The sequence below is a fragment of the Littorina saxatilis genome, linkage group LG11, assembly GCF_037325665.1.
Source record: "Littorina saxatilis isolate snail1 linkage group LG11, US_GU_Lsax_2.0, whole genome shotgun sequence".
NCBI classification, from domain to species: Eukaryota; Metazoa; Mollusca; class Gastropoda; order Littorinimorpha; family Littorinidae; genus Littorina; species Littorina saxatilis.
This window is the reverse complement of record NC_090255.1, coordinates 34,323,431-34,348,681: the sequence shown is the minus strand read 5'-3', so window position 1 is coordinate 34,348,681 and position 25,251 is coordinate 34,323,431. Positions and strand designations below refer to the sequence as shown.

The following is a 25,251-nucleotide window of genomic DNA, read 5'->3' as shown; positions in this document are numbered from 1 at the left end:
AACACGAAGAAACAATTTGTTGATTCACAGAGTTTTATTGAAGTCTTATTCACATATTTACCATACCCAAAAATCTCTACCAGAGCTGTATACAAAACTGACCAGAAGAAAAAGAAAACAGCTCACACAAAAACAGTACAAAACACATATTTCATGCAATGACTGATTATATTTGCTATCAGTCTCAATGTCAAAGAAAACTTCTGACGAACTTGTTATCGTCAAAGAACAATCAAATATTTGTGTGTGTATTTGAGGTCCCTTTTTTCTTAAGTAGATATATCCGCAGCAGCAAACTTATGATATTAAGAAGTACAAATACAGTTTCTGGCAGACACATGCAAAAACAGAGATGAGATTCCCTAAAAGTGTTTTGGGAGGAAATTATTTGGCGGGGGTCTGGGGGCCTTCAGCGGCCCCCAGTGGGGTCCAGGGGCAACGCCCCTTGTGGGTTTAGGGGGGCAAAGCCCCCTGAAGCTGAAGATTTGACACTTTGACCATAAAAAAAGACTTGGAAACGAGTCCGAGCAGTAGAAGCATACAATCGACTTTAGGGTTGTAGGTAGGACTTTACAGATCGAATCCAATGGAACCACATCAACTACTTTACCCCCCCCCCCCCCCCATTGTTTCTCAACGGATTTAGACGATTCAGAAAAATGGTCCTGGGAACGAACTTTTGGGCGGAATTCCGCCAATTGGCGGAAGAATCTCATCCCTGAAAAAAGAATGGACGTCTGCATCCTCTAAGTTATTGCTCATTATACAAAGCTTTCAATTGTTCAAGACATATTACCTGTACAGAATAATGATTCTGTGCCAAAAATGAACAGAAAAAGAAAACTATTTACAAATGTTATACATCACAATGGTTTGTTTTTTTTATAGCTTTTTTAAATGTGCATCTTTTTCTTCCAACTCTGTGTTTTGGGCAATCATATGAGCAGCATGTTACATTTTGAATGTAAACTTTATGTTCCATATTTATATAAACATTTTCAATTATCACGATTGTTAGCAGGTCCATGTCTAAGAAAGAAAACCAACCCAAGACAAATTCAATTGTCAGAATTCATGTCTACAGCACACTGCTGATGGTAGAAGTTTGATAATCACGATCTTCCTTTGTATTCACAAATGTAACCTTGTCCAAAACATTCCACCAAAAAAAAGCCTTCTTTCGTCTGAAGAGAAAAGTCAACTCTCCTTGGCTCTAGATCAGGAACACAATTTTGTCCGAAAGCATGACTTGGTTTTCATCCATCATGGCAGAAATGGCGGACATGATTTCCTCCTCGGTGAAGGGTTCCGCTTTGTGTTCGCTGTTGACGTGCGTGGTCACCTGATCCAGCTGTACCGACTGAGCACGCTCCTTTTGGAACAGGTTGTACAGAGACGCTCGGAAAGACTTCATCCTGTAGACAAACAACAAAATCAGTTATTCGCTGTTACCTTGCAAGCCTAACAAGTATATTTGAAAAGGTGTGCTGAATGTAGTCTCTAATTTCACAGGATCTGAAATAACCATACAATCCACTAACTTTTTCTTTGTTCATGGGCATAGACTCCCACGTTCACTCATGTTTTTGCACGAGTGGAGTTTCACGTTTATGACTGGTTTTACCCTGCCATTCAGGCAGCATACGCCGATTTCGGGGGAGGCATGCTGGGTATTTTCGTGTTTCTATAACCCACCGAACTCTGACATGGATTACAGGATCTTTTCCGTGCGCACTTGGTCTTGTGCTTGCGTGTACACACGAAGGGGGTCAAGTCACTAGCAGGTCTGCACATAAGTTGAAATGGGAGATCGGAAAAATCTCCACTCTTAACCCACCGAGCGGCAGCGACAGGGATTCGAACTCACGACCTACCGATTAGGAGGCCGACATCTTACCACCACGCCACTGCGCCCGTCAAATCCACCAACAAATAAATCAACACCAGAAATAAAGACATTATTAAGCACTGTCTTCACACAGAGCTCCATTTTGATACAAAGTTCCCTAAGAACTATCAAAGAATAATGCTGAACGCAATGCTACTCGACAAAAAAAGAAAAGAAGTTTTAATACTGAGACTCAAACATTTACCGTTCCATGTATGTTCTGCTTTTACAAATACATGCAAAACCTTCAAAAATGATGACTCGCTATCAAACAACAACAGCAGAGGGAGGGAGGGAGGGAGAGAGAGAGAGAGAGAGAGAGAGAGAGAGAGAGAGAGAGAGAGAGAGAGAGAGAGAGCGAGAGAGAGGGGGGGAGAGAGAGAGAGAGAGAGGGGGGGAGAGAGAGAGAGAGCGAGAGAGAGAGAGAGAGAGGGGGGGGGGAGAGAGAGAGAGAGAGAGCGAGAGAGGGGGGGGGGGGGGGGGGGGGCTTGAGCGATACCAGAACTTTGCCCGATTTATACGTTTCACTTGATTTTCATGACTACCTTTCAAAAAAACAAAATCCAGCAAAAACCTACCTGTCTTCACTGAGAGCCTGAGAGGCAGCAGGGGCGGAGGAGGCAGCAGGGGTGGAGGGGGCAGGCGTTCCAGGGGCTGATGAACCGTCAGACGCTTTGCGCTTCTTGCGACTCTCCTCCAGAGGCTCTGGATCTGAACACGCACAAAGGAGAATATAGTTATGTAATGCATGAAATGAAGTCTTGCTTCTACAGCAGTACAAAGCACTAAGGTAATACACATGTTTGAAAAAATGGTCAAATTTTATCAATCGCAACCAAGAACATTAATATTTTCTGAAATTAAGACCAGCTCAGAATAAACTCATAAACTAGCGATGTTCGCCTCTCTTTATAAATAATAAACACAAATAATTTTAACAAAATCCTTAATAAAAGATGACTATAATAATCCACATCTGATCTCAGTACGCAAGATTTCTGAGATTTTACCACAAACACTAAATATTATTACCCTTCAAAATTGAAGGAGTATAACACAAACACTAAATACTTGTTCCCTTCAAAGTTCAAGCAATATAACAAAAAAACTAATTTTTGTTATCCCCTTTCAAATTCAAGCTCAGCGACAGCGTAATGGTCAAAAGATACGCCCATACCTTCCTCTCCTTCTGTCTCAGACTTGGAGAAATCATAAGGATCATAACCATCCTCCCCTTCCGCTACGGTCTGTCTGCGGCTCCTCTTGGACTTTTCTCTCCTCCTGTGAAACAGAGCAAGTTTGGTTAAAAATCTTTCATTTTCCACTTAAAACAGGTGAGTTATGTATACAGGATACAATGGAAGCCCCCTTTAAGAGTAAAGACTCCCTCCTTTTTAAGACCCTGTTTTCTCGGACAGTTTGTGCATAAACTCTGAAAATGTACCCCCATTTTAAGACTCCCTCCTTTTTAAGACCTGATTTTCCCCCAGATTTTGGGAGGCCTTAAAAGGGATGGTTCCACTGTACCCACAAAATCACTGATCAGTATCTGAAATCATTTGATGTTAGATGTATGTGGGTGAGAGTTGGGTATGAAAATTCTGCCTGCAAATTCTTAAGCGTCCGGAACATCACAGGAAGATTTTTGTTTTACTCTCGCTATGTTCAAGCCTTTTTTCTTCTGTCAAGTACAGTTTCTTTCTTTCTTTATTTGGTGTTTAACGTCGTTTTCAACCGTTCATGGTTATATCGCGACGAGGAAAGGGGGGAGATGGGATAGAGCCATTTGTTAATTGTTTCTTGTTCACAAAAGCACTAATCAAAAAATTGCTCCAGGGGCTTGCAACGTAGTACAATATATGACCTTACTGGGAGAATGCAAGTTTCCAGTACAAAGGACTTAACATTTCTTACATACTGCTTAACTAAAATCTTTACAAACATTGACTATATTCTATACAAGAAACACTAAACAAGGGTAAAAGGAGAAACAGAATCCGTTAGTCGCCTCTTACGACATGCTGGGGAGCATCGGGTAAATTCTTCCCCCTAACCCGCGGGGGGCGTCAAGTACAGTGGAAACGCATATTCCTAGACTATGAATACCAGTTTCTGGCATCGCATGAAAGCACCTAAAATCAGAAAGACACATCATGCAAACAAATTAATGTAAAGGGTACGTGTTTTTAACAACGTACTGTCTCTTCTTTGGTGGGGAAGATCCCTCCTTATCTCCCTTCTGACTTTCACCGCCCTCTTCGTCTTCATCGCTGCTGTCTTCCGCGCTTCCTCTCTTTCGTCGCTTCTCTTTCGTCAACACCTGTTAAACAAACGCCATCCACAATTCTTTACTTGTCTCACAAATACTTGTGCTACAAGTTACTACATGTACTAAAGATTTGAAACAGAGAGGACTGTTTAACATCCTGCTCCTTCAAAAACATATATGGTGACTTTATAATAAAGTAACAGGAAAGTGGTAAATAAATTAAATTTGCTCTGCATTCAAGTCCACTGAACTGAAATGGTAAAAATCTACATTAATCATCTTTCTCCAATGAATGAAATAAAGGTCATCTATCTGGCAGGGTTGCAATAATGATGCATCATAAGAAAACATTTGTCCCATACCTTTACATAACACCATTAAACTACATTGTAGGAGGAAAAAAATTGTACAAATATAAGTTACAACTATCAATTTCATTTCATGAAACCACTAAGGTATGTCATAAGAGCAAACAATTACACAAGTAGAGTACACGACTATTTATTCAAGGAATCAATTACACAACACACACGCAACAAAACTCACCTTCTTGAAGTAGGCAAACTGGACAAGTTCCACAGCGCACTCAGCATCCTCCCTCTCCACAGTTTTTGACAGGCGACACTTGGCATGTGCCGTGGCGAGACGAATCATCGTCTCAAGGGAACGAGCGGTCACTGGCTGGGTCTGCAAGCAAAGAAAGAATAAACTACTTCACACACTGTCTGAAAAGTGGTATTTGAAAGATACAAAGTACCACAAACTGAAGACGATTGTGGCCAGGGTGTATATTCACCATCGAACGGTCAGTGCAAACTTGGAGTTTAGTTTACATGCTGTATCAGCTAAAGAAGCAACATTCTTGGTATTGGTGCCACGCGGATCAAATAGAATTGATAAGAATAATGCTGGCACGTTTCTTTGAGCTGCGTAAATGTCCAAGCATGCGAGCAAGCAGCAACATAATGGGCAATGATACACCTGTCTGGCTCCCCAAAAAACAACAGTCTTTATATCATCTTTGAGATTCACCTGCATACAATGTTCTTACCCTGGCAAGGTTGTCTTGCTGGAGGGAGTCCTGACTCCTAATCTTGGTGTACTCCTCAGCGATAAGCTCGGAAGCAGGCCTGGTCAGAGTGGGGGTGAGGGCCTTGGCAACATGGATATACTTGCGCATGAACTGCATGCTGACAATGCGCTCACTGAAAATGAATGCAAACATCAGTAATCATGTGTCTGTGTTAGTTGTGCTGAAGAGTACTTGATCATAAATTTGTAGCTGTGCTGAAGAGTACTTGATCATAATTTTGATATGTATGTGTGCACACATGCAGGTGTAGGTGTTTCTAAGTACTGATTTAATTTTGAACCAGGATCCTACATGAGCAAACGAAACCTGATCAGACAGTATCAGCCTTAACCACATGTGAGGCAAGATGACAAAGGGACGCACAAGTGAACATCTGAACTTCAGGACCATACCATGTTACTCAACAAGTCTTTTAAGTAATGCATTCCTTATGCTCTAGTTAAGAGCTCAAGACCATACCATCTTACTCAACAATTCTTAAGTAATGCTGTCCTTATGCTCTAGCTAAGAGCTTTGTAAATTTCAATCACAAAATCAAATTCTTCATTCAGCTAGGAACAGCAAATATCGACCTTTGACTTCCCTCGCAGGTTTTCATCTCATTATTATTCATTTGAACATTTTCCAAAATTAATTACAGCAAAAAGCAGACTTGCAAATGACTGTGTGATGTCATACTCTTGGAACCTACCTTTTCTTGCGCGAGTTGCCGTGCAGCATGTGGTCGTACTTCTCGTAGACAGGTGTCTCTGTCTGTTCTCGCTCCTCCACGTCGGGGTCCTGCGTGGCCAGTACCGTACTGTTGCTTCCCATTGGAAGCACTGCAAACGTACACAACAGAAGTAAGATGTGAACATTGTACTCAACATTTTATATCTGTGACAAATGTACACAACAGAAGTAAGATGTGTACATTGGACTCAACATTTCATACCTGTGACAAATGTACACAACAGAAGTAAGATGTGTACATTGTACTCGCCATTTCATATCTGTGACAACTCTAAACTAACATTCTAACATGAGATGGATTATGAACAAAAAAACACACAAAAAGTTCAGAAGAAGACAACTGTTTTTTAATTCGCAGCTGACAAAATCCAATAGCAAACTAGAACAGGCAGTCTCCATTAATTCATATTTGTACATTAAACATTAAAAAACCAAACTTATTAAGACCCCATTTGCTCTATGTTCCGTTCATAAACTGACGTCTGTAAATTTGCACCCCTTTCAAGACCCAATTTTCTCAGATTGTTTGCAGTTTCTTTCTTTATTTGGTGTTTTACGTTGTTTTCAACCGTTCAAGGTTATATCGCGACGGAGGGAAGGGGGGAGATGGGATAGAGCCACTTGTCAATTGTTTCGTGTTCACAAAAGCACTAATGAAAAATTTGCTCCAGGGGCTTGCAACGTAGTACAATGTATGACCTTACTGGGAGAATGCAAGTTTTCCAGTACAAAGGACATAACATTTCTTACATACTGCTTGACTAAAATCTTTACAAACATTGACTATATTCTATACAAGAAACACTTAACAAGGGTAAAAAGAGAAACAGAATCCGTTAGTCGCCTCTTACGACATGCTGGGGAGCATCGGGTAAATTCTTCCCCCTAACCCGCGGGGGGACCAGGGAGGGGTAAATCCTTCCCCCTAACCCGCGGGGGGTGTTTGCAGTTTCAAAAGGGGGGGTCCACTGTAGTCTCTAGGTTTTGTGTGAAGCCAGCAACTTAAAGGCACAGTGCAGCTCACAGCCTTCGTTTTGCGTTTTTGTTGCAGCTGAGTGCATTTACAGTTCAAAAATCCTCCTATGGTAGTAAAACAAACCCAAAACTACCCAACGACGACGTCCGTGAAGCTCGACAGTTTCTTGTTCACGCGAGTGCATAAATTAACCTAGTTATTACGTGGTGTTTGGTCGGAGTTCGATTCAACTGAGTGATTCCGGCCTCGATTTTGTTTTACACAAACTCATGATGACGTCTGACATAGTTTGCTAGTGACGTGTCTTTTTGTGCATGATGTGGTGATCTACCTGATCTAAATTTAGATCCAAAAATAGGTCAAGACCAGCCGGGTCCGAGTACGAAATTAATTCGTAAAAAAATCGCAGTTCTTGACTCTTTGGGTGCAAGTCAATGAAACTTGGTAGTTCTTCTAACGGATAGCTGCCTGAGGTATGACTAAAAGCCCCAGGGGCTCCGTGCACCTGGATTTGACAAGTTCAGTACCTTTAACTGCTGACAGTGGGGATCTAAACAGACTACTAACAACACTAATGAAATAAGCTTTCATATACACAAGCCATTTTTACTTTGCAATATTGTGAGGGAATAGCCTTACAGCCCACGTAATAATATTCAGTGTGCGTGCGCGTGTTTGAGTGACTTCATTGGTACGCATGCACTTGACGCCATCTTTTATGTGACGTAATTTACGACGCACGATGCTAGCTTTTAGAACAGCTTAGCACTGACGCTTCAAGCAGACGTGACTTTGTAGCAGACGACCAGCTGCTAATCTGTTAGTATCGATGTGCGGGAGTTGTTTGATAAAATGATAAGTTTCTTTATGATAATAGTCGCTTACGGACATGCTTGTTTAACGACGGTTAGCGGAAAATAGAGTAGTATAAATTGAAGAAGAACCGGATTATTTGCCGGAAGTAAGTGATTCAGGGTCAGAGTTCACTGTAGCGCATGATTATGCGAAATAGTCCAAAGATTTGAGGTCTATATAATGTTTTGGATTTCGCGGGTGCGGCACTCTTTGTTAATCGGGAGTCACCTAATCTTAACTTCAAACTCTTTGTTAATCGGGAGTCAGTAATTGTAACCAGACTCTTTGTTAATCGGGAGTCACCTAACCTTAACTTCAGACTCTTTTGTTAATCGGGAGTCATTTAACTTTAACTAAATTCCTTGTTAACCGGGAAAAGTAAACCTTAGCCGACTTCTTCGTTAATCGGAAGCCGGCCTTCATTTCTAACCGTAAGGATTTATTGCTTAGATCTGTTGTTAATCATTCCTTGTGAACTAGGAACCTTGCAGTCTACACTAAATAGCTCCTTGTCAATCGGGAGTTCTGTTATAACGCTTGTATAAATTCCTTGCCAATCGGGAATCTGATAGTATCTCATGCACTAAATAGCTCCTTGTCAATCGGGAGTTTTGTTATAACGTTTGTATAAATTCCTTGCCAATCGGGAATCTGATAGTGATAGTATCTCATGCACTAAATAGCTCCTTGTCAATCGGGAGTTCTGTTATAAAGACTTTAAGTCTGAATAAGTTCCTTGTCAATCGGGAACCTGATAATCACCCCCCTTGTTTAAATGACAGTCAGCGACAGTACTGAGACACGACAGAAATAGTTGTGAAGTGACGAGTCTGCGTGAAAGTGACGATGTTTTGATTTCATGCACTTGTAGAATAAAAATGATGTCTTAAACTGTACAACCACGGTGTGGGCTACATTCGTTGCAAGAGAGAGGCCGTTGGCCGTATGATAGCTGAAAACTAGAGTCTACTGCATCGGGGATAAGAGAGGGAAACGGGAAATATTCTTACACTCAAAACAAAACACAACGCGAGGTCAAACAACATCACGAGTAAATAAGAAACATCCCGCACAATCCCCTGGCAGCCCCCGGTTTTAATCAAATCTGCCACAATATTAATCAAGGAAAAGAAGAGGTGCAAATTTCACGTACCATCTCCATCTTGTTCTCCAGACCCTCTGTAGCGATGCATACGCAGAACGTGGTCAGCAATCTGTCGGTCACACTCTGGGTCCATCTGCAATGAAAATCACAGCATTTTAGTGTTTGAACAAATATACTTGTAAAGAATGTTCATTTCACTTTGGGTATAATTATGAATCAATGTTAATACATGTAGACGATGTTCGGAAATAACTGTCGGGTCTGTAGTGTTGTGAAAGAGTTAATACCCTTGCTTTTAGTCGGACAAATAAATCAACACACGCTCAACACACCCCTGGCTTGTGAGTGGCTCAGGAATTGTTGGTCCTAGTAACAGCAAAGGTATTCCCTTTCACAGCTCACACAAACCCAACAGTTATTTTTGGAATTTATCTGTTACCAGAACCAACAGAAACTGTCTATGAAGGACAGAAATGAGAGACTGCCTTGAGGAAATGCATTTAAATTGCCCATTGAAGAAGCAAATAAAAGAACACTTTCAGGAGACATTTTCCCCTTAACTTTCCACGTAAGCATAAACTTCAATTTCTCATAAAAAGCAAATCTGAACATATTCTCAAAAGACATGGACATGGTGAGCTGTCTTACCTTGTCCAGAACAATGAAGAGAAGATCAAAACGTGACAGCAGGGAATCCTGGAGACCGATGTTTTCCATAGGAGTCTTGTACTGATCATACTAAAAACAAAACATTCAATGAACACCACAACCTGATAACAATCTTATCAGCACACACACAGATAACAGAAACTTTTATTAAAATATCTGATTGTAGTCTTTTACCGAGGAATATGTTTGTCCCAGTGTGAATCATTTGTAAACATTTTTTTTTAGATTGGCTAGGGCAACAGTGTCACTCTGCACAATGTTCCTCAATCAAAGTTCACAACTAAAGAAGATGAAGCAAAAAAACACACATACTTGAAATTGACAGTAACCAATAAATCCCAGACCTGGGAACCCCTGTCTTGCACTTTGAGTATTTTTAAGCAACCTTGGGGTATTTAAAAAAAAAAGAGCGTACTCCACACAGAATTTGAACGTCCACGATTCAAACATGCTTCACACAGGTCCGTTGCACCGTTAATGAAAATGCAGGATCGGCTTCGCAATGCGCTTGTGAATAAAAGAAGTCTGGGAATTTTTTTCATCATATTTTTTCCACTGACCGTATTGATCATTTTCTAGACAATCATGCGTACAAATAACGCCGAAATCGTATGGGTTCCCATGTCTGAGATCCACATAATGAAATCTCATTGTGCATAAAGCAAATAGCAAAATATCAATTTCCGTCAAAGATGAGCTGTAAACAACTTCTACACATTCAAAATGTGTAAGCAAAATTAACTCACCCTTCCATACACAGGGTTGGCAGCAGCCAGAACGCTGCATCGTGCGTTGAGCTTGGCATGGATTCCTGCCTTGGAGATGGTGACACGACCCTGTTCCATCACCTCGTGAATGGCTGTCCTGTCGATGTCGGACATCTTGTCAAACTCGTCGATGCACACGATGCCTCTGTCGGCCAGCACCATAGCCCCTGCCTCCAGTCTGCGATCACCTGTGAAACATTGTACAGGTGATGATGAAAATATGATCAGTCTTGGATCACAGAGTTGGACCACAATCTTACAAACCCAGGCAAAGAAAGTAATGACAATCTGCAGCACTTGCTTAGCTCAGTCTAGGATGAATGTGAGGAACACGATTCTACTAATGAAATTATTTCTAATTGTTTGACGGAAAACACATTGTTGTGTCACTAAGAAGACTAACGTCATTCAGTGACAAAGTGGGGTGATTGACACACATATTTCATCGCAAAATGGTGTTATTTTTCTCTCCAAAGAAGACAACAAATCCATTGTGATTTTAAAGATGTATTCACGACAAGTTAGTTTTAGCAGACAAGGAGTACTCTGCAGTTATGTTCTGTATTGTGCGTAAAACTGTTCAGGGGATGGCCTGGTATGAATTGTACTTACCACTCTCTTGGTCTGTGGTGACAGCGGCAGTCAAACCAACACCTGAGGAACCACGACCAGTGGTGGGGATTGCACGTGGTGCTGTGAACAGCACGTACCTGAAACAACACAACAACTTATGAAGCCCTTCACGTCACATCTTCCCCCGCCATTTAGGCAGCCATACGCCGTTTTCGGAGGAAGCATGCTGGATATTTTCGTGTTTCTATAACCCACCGAACTCTGACATGGATTACAGGATCTTTTTCGTGCGCACTTGGTCTTGTGCTTGCGTGTACACACGAGGGTGTTCGGACACCGAGGAGAGTCTGCACACAAAGTTGACTCTGAGAAATAAATCTCTCGCCGAACGTGGGGACGAACTCACGCTGACAGCGGCCAACTGAATACAAATCCAGCGCGCTACCGACTGAGCTACATCCCCGCCCGACGTCACATCTTAGGGGCATGTCTGCCAAATTGAAATAAACCACAATACTGAGAAATCACAATAACGTAACGTCGGAAGACATCTCATGCACCATAAGAACTGAAAACGCCTTTCGCGAGGTCAAACCATTTTCTATCAACTTTACTTCAAAGAACAGTTTTTCTTGCATGTTTACACAGGCAAAGCTGCTCTCTCTTGCTCTTCTCTGATCTCCCAGATTCATTGCTTTTGTGTCTAGGTTAGAAAATTCCTTCCAATCAATTCACTGCTGGTCACGTCTCTGGAATTCTAGTTTGAAAATTGTGACAATTGGTCCCACATACCTCAGCATCTGAGACTTGGCCACAGAAGGGTCTCCAATCAGCAAAACGTTGATGTCACTGCAAAAGTCACAAACAATAATAGTAAAACACTCCAACATGTAGTACATACAGCCTAAGTATCAAATAAACAAACAATATTTGAACAATTCTCTTGTTCCCAATTAATGAATTCTGAAAATAACTCTGTTGGGTTTGAATGGGTTGTGAAAAGAGTGAATACCCTTCCTTTCACAGGGACAAACATTAAACGGGCCAATCACAAGCGAGGGGTGTGTCTGACACTCGTGGACAGGAGCATGTGTAAATTTATTTGTTCCTAAAAAAGCAAGTGTATTCATTCGTTCACAAACCAGACAGTTGTTTCCAAACATCGTTTATTGCAGGACCAATTCATACAAAAAAAGAACGTTGAAACTAAGCAACAAAAAGAATATATTGCTTACCCTCTGAGGCGTGTTCCATTGGCAAGGACTTTCTCGTTGCCCCCCAGCAGCATGCAGAGCACAGCTTTCTTGATGTACTCATGGCCGTGGATGGAAGGTGCCACTGAGCGTCCCAGGATCTCAAAAACATCCTGAAATCAAACATGATCAAGCATGATCACACATGCACAACAAAGTCAAACATTAAAAAAAACAAAAAACGTTTCCGATTTTTTGTTTGTTTTGTTTTTAAATATTATTGAAGATTGTTCTCTTATTTACACAGGGATATATTGAAGGTTGTTCTTGGCCTAATGACATACATATAGTTTACCGTGGGCCATCAGCCCTTTGCAAAAGGAAAGGAGAAAATAGGATTGAAAAACACGATCAGAAAAAATTGGACCATGAAAAATGCAAGTTAAAATTTGAAATTCTAACATTGTCTGTTTATTTTTGTTTGTATGGGAAAGGTTACAAACAGAAAACTTGAGAGAAAATGGCGTGTCATGAATAAATAAACAAGTCGCGTAAGGCGAAAATACAACATTTAGTCAAGTAGCTGTCGAACTCACAGAATTAAACTGAACGCAATGCAACGCAGCAAGACCGTATACTCGTAGTCCACCGCTCACGGCATAGGCAGTGAAATTGACAAGAAGAGCGGGGTAGTAGTTGCGCTGGGAAGGATAGCACGCTTTTCTGTACCTCTCTTCGTTTTAACTTTCTGAGCGTGTTTTTAATCCAAACATATCATATCTATATGTTTTTGGAATCAGGAACCGACAAGGAATAAGATGAAAGTGTTTTTAAATTGATTTGGAAAATTTAATTTTGATAATAATTTTTATATATTTAATTTTCAGAGCTTGTTTTTAATCCGAATATATGATATTTATACGTTTTTGGAATCAGCAGATGATGGAGAATAAGATAAACGTAAATTTGGATCGTTTTATAACATTTTTTTTTTTTTTTTTTACAATTTTCAGATTTTTAATGACCAAAGTCATAAAGTAATTTTTAAGCCACCACGCTGAAATGCAATACCGAAGTCCGGGCTTCGTCGAACATTACCCGACCAAAATTTCAACTAGTTTGGTTGAAAAATGAAGGCGTGACAGTGCCGCCTCAACTTTCACGAAAAGCCGGATATGACGTCATCAAAGACATTTATCAAAAAAATGAAAAAAACGTTCGGGGATTTCATACCCAGGAACTCTCATGTCAAATTTCATAAAGATCGGTCCAGTAGTTTAGTCTGAATCGCTCTACACACACACACACACAGACAGACAGACAGACAGACACACACACACACGCACATACACCACGACCCTCGTCTCGATTTCCCCCTCTACGTTAAAACATTTAGTCAAAACTTGACTAAATGTAAAAAGTGTGTTGGTCACACAGGGGTTATAAGCTTTTTGCCACAGAATCACTGACGCACCTTTTTTTGCTTGGCAAAATTCCTGATTTTGGAGATGTCATCCACCGAGAAGACAGGGGAGATCTCTTTGCTCATAAGAGAAATGTTGTTGGCGATCAGAATAGTTCTGAAACACAAAGAAAGCACAATGCACACCAAACTCGACCACAAAATAAGTGCAGAACAATTAGACCACAAAATAAGTGCAGAACAATTAGACCACAAAATAAGTGCAGAACAATTAGACCACAAAATAAGTGCAGAACAATTAGACCACAAAATAAGTGCAGAACAATTAGACCACAAAATAAGTGCAGAACAATTAGACCACAAAATAAGTGCAGAACAATTAGACCACAAAATAAGTGCAGAACAATTAGACCACAAAAAAGTGCAGAACAATTAGACCACAAAATAAGTGCAGAACAATTAGACCACAAAATAAGTGCAGAACAATTAGACCACAAAATAAGTGCAGAACAATTAGACCACAAAATAAGTGCAGAACAATTAGACCACAAAATAAGTGCAGAACAATTAGACCACAAAATAAGTGCAGAACAATCAGACCACAAAATAGATCACGTAGAGAGAAAACCGACAATGAATGGAAGTTTTCTTAGTTTTGTATCTTATAGATACTGGAGAATAACACACACAAAATGTTTCAAGTCGAACAGTATCACTAAGCCTAAATGCCACACTTGCCTTGGATGTCCAAATTCCTATCCTTGAAAAAAAAACACCCAGAGGTTACTGCAAGTTTCCTCCTCTTCTGTTGTCAAACTATTACTTACGCGCTCATGACCATCTTCATAAATTTACCTGAAGGTACAGGAGGTGAAGCTGTTTTTCTTGGCTGGGAGACACCTGAATGTTCCGATCAACTGGACTCGGTCACCTGGCTGTTGAAAAAAGTCAAAAACATCACAGATTAAGATTAAGACTTTTTCGATTTTTATCTTCTGGTTACAAACAACAAAATAATGCTACATACCTACAAGCACTGGCACCAACATTTCTTAGAAACAGATATACAACGGAATCCTGATTTTAAGACGATCAAAACTCAGAAAACTGAGGTCTTTGAAAGGAGGGAGCCTTAAAACAGAGGTAAATATACAGATGTTATGAACAGAAAATTTGAACAATTGAGGTCTTATAAAAGGGGAGAAGTGTTAAATTGGGGGGTGGGAGAGTGGTGTGTGTGTGTGTGTGTGCCTTACATTGGGGTGTGGGAGAGTGGGGGGTGGTGTGTGTGCCTTACATTGGGGTGTGGGAGAGTGGGGGGTGGTGTGTGTGCCTTAAATTGGGGGGTGGGGGGTGGTGTGTGTGCCTTACATTGGGGTGTGGGAGAGTGGGGGGTGGTGTGTGTGCCTTAAATTGGGGGGTGGGAGAGTGGGGGTGGTGTATGTGCCTTAAATTGGGGGGTGGTGTGTGTGCCTTACATTGGGGTGTGGGAGAGTGGGGGGTGGTGTGTGTGCCTTAAATTGGGGGGTGGGAGTGGGGGTGGTGTGTGTGCCTTACATTGGGGTGTGGGAGAGTGGGGGGTGGTGTGTGTGCCTTAAATTGGGGGGTGGGAGAGTGGGGGGGGGGTGTGTGTGCCTTACATTAGGGTGTGGGAGAGTGGGGGGGTGGTGTGTGTGCCTTAAATTGGGGGGGTGGGAGAGGGGGGGGTGGTGTGTGTGCCTTAAATTGGGGGGTGGGAGAGTGGGGGGTGGTGTGTGTGCCTTAAATTGGGGGGTGGGAGAGTGGGGGGTGGTGTGTGTGCCTTAAATTGGGGGGTGGGAGAGTGGGGGGTGGTGTGTGTGCCTTAAATTGGGGGGTGGGAGAGTGGGGGGGGGGGGTGGTGTATGTGCCTTAAATTGGGGGGGTGGTGTGTGTGCCTTACATTGGGGTGTGGGAGAGTGGGGGGTGGTGTGTGTGCCTTAAATTGGGGGGTGGGAGAGTGGGGGTGGTGTGTGTGCCTTACATTGGGGTGTGGGAGAGTGGGGGGTGGTGTGTGTGCCTTAAATTGGGGGGTGGGAGAGTGGGGGGTGTGTGCCTTACATTAGGGTGTGGGAGAGTGGGGGGGTGGTGTGTGTGCCTTAAATTGGGGGGTGGGAGAGGGGGGGGGGTGGTGTGTGTGCCTTAAATTGGGGGGTGGGAGAGTGGGGGGTGGTGTGTGTGCCTTAAATTGGGGGGTGGGAGAGTGGGGGGTGGTGTGTGTGCCTTAAATTGGGGGGTGGGAGAGTGGGGGGTGGTGTGTGTGCCTTAAATTGGGGGGTGGGAGAGTGGGGGGTGGTGTGTGTGCCTTAAATTGGGGGGTGGTGTGTGTGCCTTAAATTGGGGGGTGGGAGAGTGGGGGGAGGTGTGTGTGCCTTAAATTGGGGGGTGGGAGAGTGGGGGGTGGTGTGTGTGCCTTAAATTGGGGGGTGGGAGAGTGGGGGGTGGTGTGTGTGCCTTAAATTGGGGGGTGGGAGAGTGGGGGGTGGTGTGTGTGCCTTAAATTGGGGGTGGGAGAGTGGGGGGTGGTGTGTGTGCCTTAAATTGGGGGGTGGGAGAGTGGTGTGTGTGCCTTAAATTGGGGGGTGGGAGTGGTGTGTGTGCCTTAAATTGGGGTGTGGGAGAGTGGGGGGTGGTGTGTGTGCCTTAAATTGGGGGGTGGGAGAGTGGTGTGTGTGCCTTAAATTGGGGGGTGGGAGAGTGGTGTGTGTGCCTTAAATTGGGGGGTGGGAGAGTGGGGGTGGTGTGTGTGCCTTAAATTGGGGGGTGGGAGAGTGGGGGGTGGTGTGTGTGCCTTAAATTGGGGGGTGGGAGAATGGTGTGTGTGCCTTAAATTGGGGGGTGGGAGAGTGGTGTGTGTGCCTTAAATTGGGGGGTGGGAGAGTGGTGTGTGGTGTGTGTGCCTTAAAAAGTGACTCCCCACTGTATCATGTACAGAAGCAAATTCCCAGCTCACCTTGCATCTATCCACGAGATCCCCATCAGCGACGATATCCACAGAACGTGGTAACTGTCCCGGTGGAGCTTTCTCTGGCATTTCCTGCAAGACGCACAATCATGACAATGTAATTGCATTACCCGATTTTCAGTCCTTTTCTAAACATGTACGTTGTTACAGTTTTAGATTCTGATTTTCAGTCCTTTTCTAAACATACACAAATATTGGTGCAAGTCAGCTTCTGGAAATGTAATACTGTAACACCAAGTATTTGTGCAGGTAGGTTATTATTTTTGTTATCGTCTATTAAGCTGATATAGCTATTGAAGACCGATGAAAGTTTGTTTTCTTTCTCAATTCACATGGCAAGCTCCATGCTAAAAACTATTTACTAAAAACTATCAGGTCTATCACTGTAAAAAACAGGTTCTAAAAGTTTATAACTTTTACATTTGTTACTTCAAGTTCAAATCTTCTTAAAAATCTTGATCTCCTTAAAAAGCAGAACAATGGTGATTCCGCAGGAGAGCGATAAAAGGTTAAAAATCTTGTCCATGGAGACATCCTGGAATAAAACTTGTGTGTGGGTACTTCTTTGTGTGTATGTGTGCGTTTGAGAGAGATTTGAACTGACCTGTATGCTGAAGGATTGATGATCTTTGTAGACACACAGCCCATACTCCGTCTCCAGCAAGTTTCCATCATCATCCTGAAGAAAAGACAAAATAACACATGCATGGTAAATTAATTTTGCGAATTAAAATTTGCACACAAAGTAGCTCAGCTTGTTAGCAAAATAAACCTATGGCTGCAAAAGAAAGAGTGTATTACCCTTGTGGCAAAATAAACCTATGGCTGCAAAAGAGAGAGTATATTACCCTTGTGGCAAAATAAACCTATGGCTGCAAAAGAGAGTGTATTACCCTTGTGGCAAAATAAACCTATGGCTGCAAAAGAGAGTATTACCTTTGTGGCAAAATAAACCTATGGCTGCAAAAGAGAGAGTGTATTACCCTTGTGGCAAAATAAACCTATGGCTGCAAAAGAGTGTATTACCCTTGTGGCAAAATAAACCTATGGCTGCAAAAGAGAGAGTGTATTACCCTTGTGGCAAAATAAATCTATGGCTGCAAAAGAGAGAGTGTATTACCCGTGTGGCAAAATAAACCTATGGCTGCAAAAGAGAGTGTATTACCCTTGTGGCAAAATAAACCTATGGCTGCAAAAGAGAGTGTATTACCCTTGTGGCAAAATAAACCTATGGCTGCAAAAGAGAGAGTGTATTACCCTTGTGGCAAAATAAACCTATGGCTGCAAAAGAGAGAGTGTATTCCCCTTGTGGTTGGGGTGGTGGTGCTAAGTGTAAAGAGAGAGTGTATTACCCTTGTGGTTGGGGTGGTGGTGCTAAGTGTAAAGAGAGAGTGTATTCTCCTTGTGGTTGGGGTGGTGGTGCCAAGTGTAAAGAGAGAGTGTATTCCCCTTGTGGTTGGGGTGCTAAGTGTAAAGAGAGAGTGTATTCCCATTGTGGTTGGGGTGGTGGTACTAAGTGTAAAGAGAGAGTGTATTACCCTTGTGGTTGGTTGTGCTAAGTGTAAAGAGAGAGTGTATTCTCCTTAATAATAATAATAATGGACATTTGCTATAGCGCATAATCATATATATGCTCAATGCGCTTTACAATAACTAGAATTAACATAACTAATAATAAAACCATACACAATGAACAAGACCCACAATCTACATAACATAGCATACTCAGCATACTCCATGCAAGCAAACACAAAAGCTTAACACACTCCAAGCACGCAAGACCAAGCAAACAGGGTAAAGACAAAACAAAGTCATACAAGCAAAACCATACAAGCAAAATTAATACCGAACTCCATGCAAACAATACTCAAAACTCAAAAGAAAAAGCCATATATATACATACAAATTCAAAACACTCCATGCACGCAGGGGGGGCGGGGGGGGGGGGGGTATCATGTGTATGCAAGTGAAAAAAGATGCGTTTTCAGGCCTGTGCGGAAAGAGCCAGAGGAGGCAGAGTGACGAAGAGTGACAGGGAGAGAGTTCCAGACGAGAGGAGCAGAAACAGAAAAAGAGCGCTCACCAAAAGATTTAGTGTTGACTCTCGGAGTGGAAAGGATAGAGGTGTCTGCTGAGGAGCGGAGTGTCCTGCCCGGTGTGTATGTTTGAGTCATGTCTGTGAGGTATGCTGGTCCTGTCTGTGTGAGTGCACCATAGGATAGGCATGCGATTTTATATTTGATGCGTGACTCTATTGGAAGCCAGTGCAGTGCTTGGAGATGAGGGGAAATGTGTTCGGACTTGCGGACTCTGAGGACCAGGCGTGCAGCAGTGTTCTGCAATTTCTGTAACCTGTTTAGGAGGTACTGGGGGCAGCCATACAGCAGTGCATTACAATAGTCCAGTCTGGAAAGAATGAATGCAGAGACTAGAGCCAGAGCTGCTTCTTTAGAAAGGTAGTGGCGTATCGAGCCAATACGGCGGAGTTCAAAGTTGACGGCACGAGTGATGTTTTGTACCTGTGCGTTCATAGTTAGGTGGGAGTCTAGTGTGACACCCAAGTTCTTCACTGAAACCGAGAAGGGGACAACTGCATTGCCTATTGTGATGGACTCTGGGAGCTGGATGGAGGTAGACATGCGTGGAGAGGAGGCAGCCATGACTTCCGTTTTCTCATCATTTAATTTTAGCTTGTTAAATGTCATCCAGGATTTAACGTCCAGGATGCATTCTTGCATTGAGTGCATCAGAGTGTCGAAACTCTTGAGATCAGCAGACTTCTGAAGTTGCGTATCATCTGCATAAGAATGATGGAGAACTGAGTGTGAGGCCATGATGTCAGCGAGGGGTGTGGTGTATAACACAAACAATACCGGCCCTAGGACCGAACCCTGAGGCACGCCGTAGCGTAGCAGAGCAGGATCAGAGGTGCTATTGTTTATGGAGACAGTCTGGGTACGGTTGGACAAGTAGGAGGAGAACCAGAGAAGGACAGAATCACTAACGCCAAAAACGTGTTCTAAACGGCTGATGAGGAGACCATGATCAATGGTATCGAACGCTGCCGACAAGTCGAGCAGCGTCAGGATGGCAACTTTTCCTTTGTCTAAAGCGAGTAAGAGGTCATTTACAATTTTCACTAAAGCTGTTTCCGTACTGTGCCCAGACCGATATGCAGACTGCAGAGGGTTGAACAGATTGTTGGATGTGAGGTGAGCAGAAAGCTGAGACAGAACTACCTTTTCTATTATTTTAGAAACGAAAGACAGGTTACTGACAGGCCGAAAGTTTTTCAACTCATTGTGGTCCAGTGTAGATTTCTTCAACAGTGGTTGGGGTGGTGGTGCTAAGTGTAAAGAGAGAGTGTATTCCCCTTGTGGTTGGGGTGGTGATGCTAAGTGTAAAGATAGTCCTTAATTGAGCACAAAGTTAACTTTGCGAAGACTTAGCAAAGTCATTTTACTAAAAGCTCAGTGCTAAAGGTCTACGCCCATTTAAAGACAGGCTTTAGACAAAGAAGGAAACCGGATACCCACAATGCTACACACATACATTTTTCTTTCAGCTTCAAGACCTCGGTCAAATCATTAGACACATTCCGAAAATAACTGTTTGGTTGCTATGGGTTGTGAAAGAATGAATACCCTTGCTTTTTCAGGGACAAATAAAAGCATTTATGCTTCTTGTGCTCATGTTTCAGACACACACCTCAGCAGTGATTGGCCTATGCAATGTCCACCTAAATGCAAGGGTATCCACTCTTTGAAATCTTTCAAAACCCATACAGTTATTTTCGGAATTTGTCTATTAGCATGTAGGAAAGAAGACATATAAAGCAAAAGAAGAGAAAATAGAAGAAAACATTTAAAGGAAATAAAAGCACTGTACACTACATTGGGGTGTGCACGTTAAAGATCCCACGATTGACAAAAGAGTCTTTCCTGGCAAAATTGTATAGGCATAGATAAAAAATGTCCACCAAAATACCCGTGTGACTTGGAATAATAGGCCGTGAAAAGTAGGATATGCGCCAAAATGGCTGCGATCTGCTGGTCGATGTGAATGCGTGATGTATCGTGTAAAAGATTCCATCTCACACGGCATAAATAGATCCCTGCGCCTTGAGTCCGAGTCTGGAGATACGCGCGCGATATAAGACTTCATATAATAATAATAACAATGTCCTAGCCTAACTGACCTTTGTGGGGTAGATTCCAGATGAAGGTTTAGCGTCGAGGGAGGTCATGTCAGTGTAACGGCGCTCCATGGTTTTCTTGGTGGCAGGGCAGTAGTGGACACTGCGCACAACTTTGGGATGGATCAGGGAACCTGCATCGCCATGGAAACAGAACATTTGGCTTAAACAACATTTTATTAAAAATACATGACATGCACATTTGTTAGGTCAGGGGAAACAAGGGGATAGGAGCAATCAAAATTGGCTGCAAGCAGAGCAGAAACACGCAAGTGGACACTTAGTTTTACCAATACAACAAAGCATCCTTATCCTTTTTACATTTAGTCAAGTTTTGACTAAATGTGTTTAACGTAGAGGGGGGAATCGAGACAAGGGTCGTGGTGTATGTGCGTGCGTGTGTGTGTGTGTGTGTGTCTGTCTGTGTGTGTGTGTAGAGCGATTCAGACTAAACTACTGGACCGATCTTTATGAAATTTGACATGAGAGTTCCTGGGTATGAAACCCCCGAACGTTTTTTTCATTTTTTTGATAAATGTCTTTGATGACGTCATATCCGGCTTTTCGTGAAAGTTGAGGCGGCACTGTCACGCCCTCATTTTTCAACCAAATTGGTTGAAATTTTGGTCAAGTAATCTTCGACGAAGCCCGGACTTCGGTATTGCATTTCAGCTTGGTGGCTTAAAAATTAAATAATGACTTTGGTCATTAAAAATCTGAAAATTGTAAAAAAAAATAAAAATTTATAAAACGATCCAAATTTACGTTCATCTTATTCTCCATCATTTTCTGATTCCAAAAACATATAAATATGTTATATTTGGATTAAAAACAAGCTCTGAAAATTTAATATATAAAAATTATTATCAAAATTAAATTGTCCAAATCAATTTAAAAACACTTTCATCTTATTCCTTGTCGGTTCCTGATTCCAAAAACATATAGATATGATATGTTTGGATTAAAAACACGCTCAGAAAGTTAAAACAAAGAGAGGTACAGAAAAGCGTGCTATCCTTCTTAGCGCAACTACTACCCCGCTCTTATTGTCAATTTCACTGCCTTTGCCATGAGCGGTGGACTGACAATGCTACGAGTATACGGTCTTGCTGAAAAATGGCATTGCGTTCAGTTTCATTCTGTGAGTTCGACAGCTACTTGACTAAATGTTGTATTTTCGCCTTACGCGACTTGTTTCTGTTTCTTTTTGTCAACAAATACCCCGTAAAGCATAAATCACCTGCTCTGAAAGAAAGCTGAGAAACATCAGAATAATGACAATAACAACAAAGAACTTTGAGCAAATAATCAAACAGTAATGAGTAACATATTTTATTCTTTACAAAAATGATTGTTTTACACTATTTTTGACATGAACTCCCACGTATGTAACTTTCCTCTAAAAGGGAACAGGGAAGGGATAGAAAAATAAAAGGAGAATACTCACACTTAGTGACGATGCCCTCCACACACACCAGGTTTCCCAGAAACTTGCTGGTCAGCGAACGTGGCGTAACGTGCTTGTTACCAAAACTGAAAGTAAATAACAAGTATTAAATCATAACATGAAAACTATTTTAGTTACACCTTCCTGAAGTGATCGCGCCAGAAAGATTGTATACGACAAGAACCATTAGAGCAGCCGGTAAAACAAAAATAAGGCTGAAGAAGTCAAATGTGTTGTTTCCAATGGCAAGGCCAAAAGTTGAAAACTAACAAAATTACGATGTGCAGGCCGGTTTGTTTAATTTTTATCAATATTGCAGTTTGTTTGTTATTTACACAGGCGCATGCGGCTTTCTTATTTGACAGAAATTGTGCGAGCTGTGTCCCCTCGATGTCGGAGAAGAATAACCTTTCTTGCTAAGTCAAATTGAGTGTTGTCATTTTTAATTAATTCATTTTTTTTCGAAGGGTAAAAAAATTCCAGGGTTGTGAGGGGAATCGAGAACATTGATTTTTTTCTTTGTCTAATGATAGGTTGTGAACTGTTTTGAGTAGAAAATGGTTCATACACCCGATGTAGCATTTGTACATCCCTCAGTTCATGCACTTGGTCAAACAAAAATGCTTCCTGCAAGTTGTGTAGGCAGTGCACTTTCATTATATTGCAAGAATAAAGTATCAAATTAATTTGGCTATGTGAGACAAAAGATACTCTGCAAGTATCAACGATAAATACAATATTTACCTGCCCTCAAAGCCAACATAGAACTCCTCATGTTGCTTGCTGTACAGAGGATCAATGGACGCAACAAACTCTCGTAGTGCTCGATTGAAACACAGCAGCTCCTCAAACGAAGACTCCAAAAGCCTGCAGAGTAAAAGAAAAAACGATAGTTACAAACTTGTTGCAAAATAACATCCCAATTCATACTCATAGATTGTCAAGTATCAAAAGGAATAACAGTATAGTCCCACATTTACCCTGTGGAAGTGACGTCACATACTGAAACTGAAAGAAGAGCGACCCTTTGAGATTCACTCAGATCTTGAACCTCACGATTGACAGGCAAGTTCAAAATCAGCATACACTAGTATAACAAATGCAATTTGGAATACAAAAAGGGGAAGCAAAAGGCCTACCTATTGGCCTTACTACCTACACCTAAAATCAGGTTATTGACAGAAAAACCCCCCCCCCCCCCCCCCCACAAAAAAAACAAAGCAACATCAATTCATTAAATGTAAATCATAATGAGTTTATGGGCTGTTTCTAGAAAAAGCCCTACTGACGTGGTGGCGTCACACACTGACTGAAATGTAAAAAATGTCCAATATATTCAGTGTGATACTGACAGCAAACCTCACACGGGGCTTTATTGGGAGATTCCTGAGTTTAAGAAGTAAAATCAATCCTCAAACTGATCATTATTATCAATACACACTAACGCATCTATGCGATCTAGAGACCCTATCAGTATTTCAAGCTATCGCAAACTTCGAAGCATAGCATAGCAGGTAACTTGAATGGCTATCTCGCGAGAGCTGTGAAGGCTGATGATCAAAGTTCTCACGACATTCAAAACATAACAAAGAGCATGCGGAATCCACAAGGGAAAAGGAAGAGAGGCCGGCCGCGCAACAGCTGGAGACGAGACACTGAAGCAGAGATCAACAGGCAGGGGAAGACCTGGAGCCAGATCGAAAGGGCAGCCCAGCACCGTGTCGGATGGAGAATTGTCGTCGATGGCCTATGCTCCCCTGGGGGTTCATAATGGCCTAAATAAATAAAATAAAAATGTCTTGCAGATATATATCTTGCGAGAGCTGCTCAAACGCCGAAAACATCTATTATAAGTATTAAGTGTGTACTTACTGTTTGCAGCGGTCTGGATTCTTGCGTCGCAGATCGTTGACATTGACAACGAGGCGAATTTCAGTGTTGGTGATCATATCACGAACCTTCTGCTGATAGATCCCCTGGTCCTCCTGGCAAATCACACACAGAAACAACAACGGTTAAGCCATTCATCCAGTTGATGAGCTGCCGTTCCACTTGTTTTGTCATTCACTGTGAATGTGATTCAGTGATTCGTCTTATTACTACAGTACATGTATTACTATTCCTTTTGATCCTCACACAGGTATGATCTATGACTGGACACACTCGGGGCATACATGTCCATGCCTTGATTATCTCCAGGGTTCTTCACAATATATTAATACTACCGAAAGCACTATTACTACTTTTGTACTAAGAATCCTGGTGGTGTTGTTACTTAGTTTTACAGTACGTTGTAGCATCTTGTTTTGTGTGTGTAATGCTGACAAGTAGTGAAGTACTTTATCATCTACTATTCAATCAGCCTCAGATCACTCGAGAGGAACACACATCCACACACTCACACTGAGAAAAACATATGATTCAAATGATAGTATTGACAGTGACACACACACAACGAACACACGCTGTACAACATTGGGAGGGGGACAAAAGCGTCTCCAGCACACAGACACAGACCTCTAAATCTTATTTTTGCAACATCCTTGCGAATAAACACGGTAATTTACTCACCTCATCATCCAGAAAATCAAGGTACTCCCTCTGGATATCCCGCAGACGCTGATCAACTTCAACGGCCATCGTGATTTCTCTGATCAAAAATTAATCGAGCTAGAATTTCAACCAACGTTGTCTGCTACAACAAAGCCGATTACGCGCGGAATTGGGCCACGTGATTGACTTTCCCGCGGTTTCGTCACTATCTCTAAAGCACTCGGACATTATTTTGAGTTTTGCAAAGCCGAAAATATGGTTGCTATGTCAAGCGCACGAGTATGTTGCGTAAAATTGCACATATGAGCACTTATATGAAGTTTTGTTTGAATTTAAGGTTGAAACGTAGAAAAGAATAAAATAATGTTTAAGCTTATTACAGTTTACCGGAAGTATGTGTTTTGTTTACAACATGGCTTCCGAACATGTGCTATCATCCACGTCGGAAAACATATCGGCTGCTTCGGAAGAAAATGAAAAGATAGCGGTCTACCTTATCAATGGAAAACCGAAGATCTTTAACGCAAAAG

The 25,251-nt window shown here is 42.0% G+C and overlaps 1 protein-coding gene across 1 annotated transcript; it reads right to left on the bottom strand.

The window, feature by feature from the left end:
* Positions 1 to 24,899, bottom strand: LOC138980309 (zygotic DNA replication licensing factor mcm3-like). Its single transcript, XM_070353173.1, has 22 exons — positions 24,740 to 24,899; positions 24,041 to 24,153; positions 22,913 to 23,035; positions 22,169 to 22,254; positions 20,725 to 20,855; positions 17,131 to 17,205; positions 16,515 to 16,598; positions 14,399 to 14,478; positions 13,595 to 13,700; positions 12,163 to 12,293; positions 11,720 to 11,776; positions 10,967 to 11,064; positions 10,334 to 10,542; positions 9,567 to 9,656; positions 8,967 to 9,051; positions 5,942 to 6,071; positions 5,209 to 5,362; positions 4,704 to 4,844; positions 4,087 to 4,208; positions 3,066 to 3,169; positions 2,467 to 2,599; positions 1 to 1,415 (listed from the first exon to the last, which is right to left on the bottom strand). The coding sequence occupies exons 1-22, from the start codon at positions 24,806 to 24,808 to the stop codon at positions 1,214 to 1,216; spliced, it is 2,523 nt and encodes an 840-aa protein (XP_070209274.1). The 5' UTR covers positions 24,809 to 24,899; the 3' UTR covers positions 1 to 1,213.
* Positions 24,900 to 25,251: the final 352 nt, after the last annotated feature.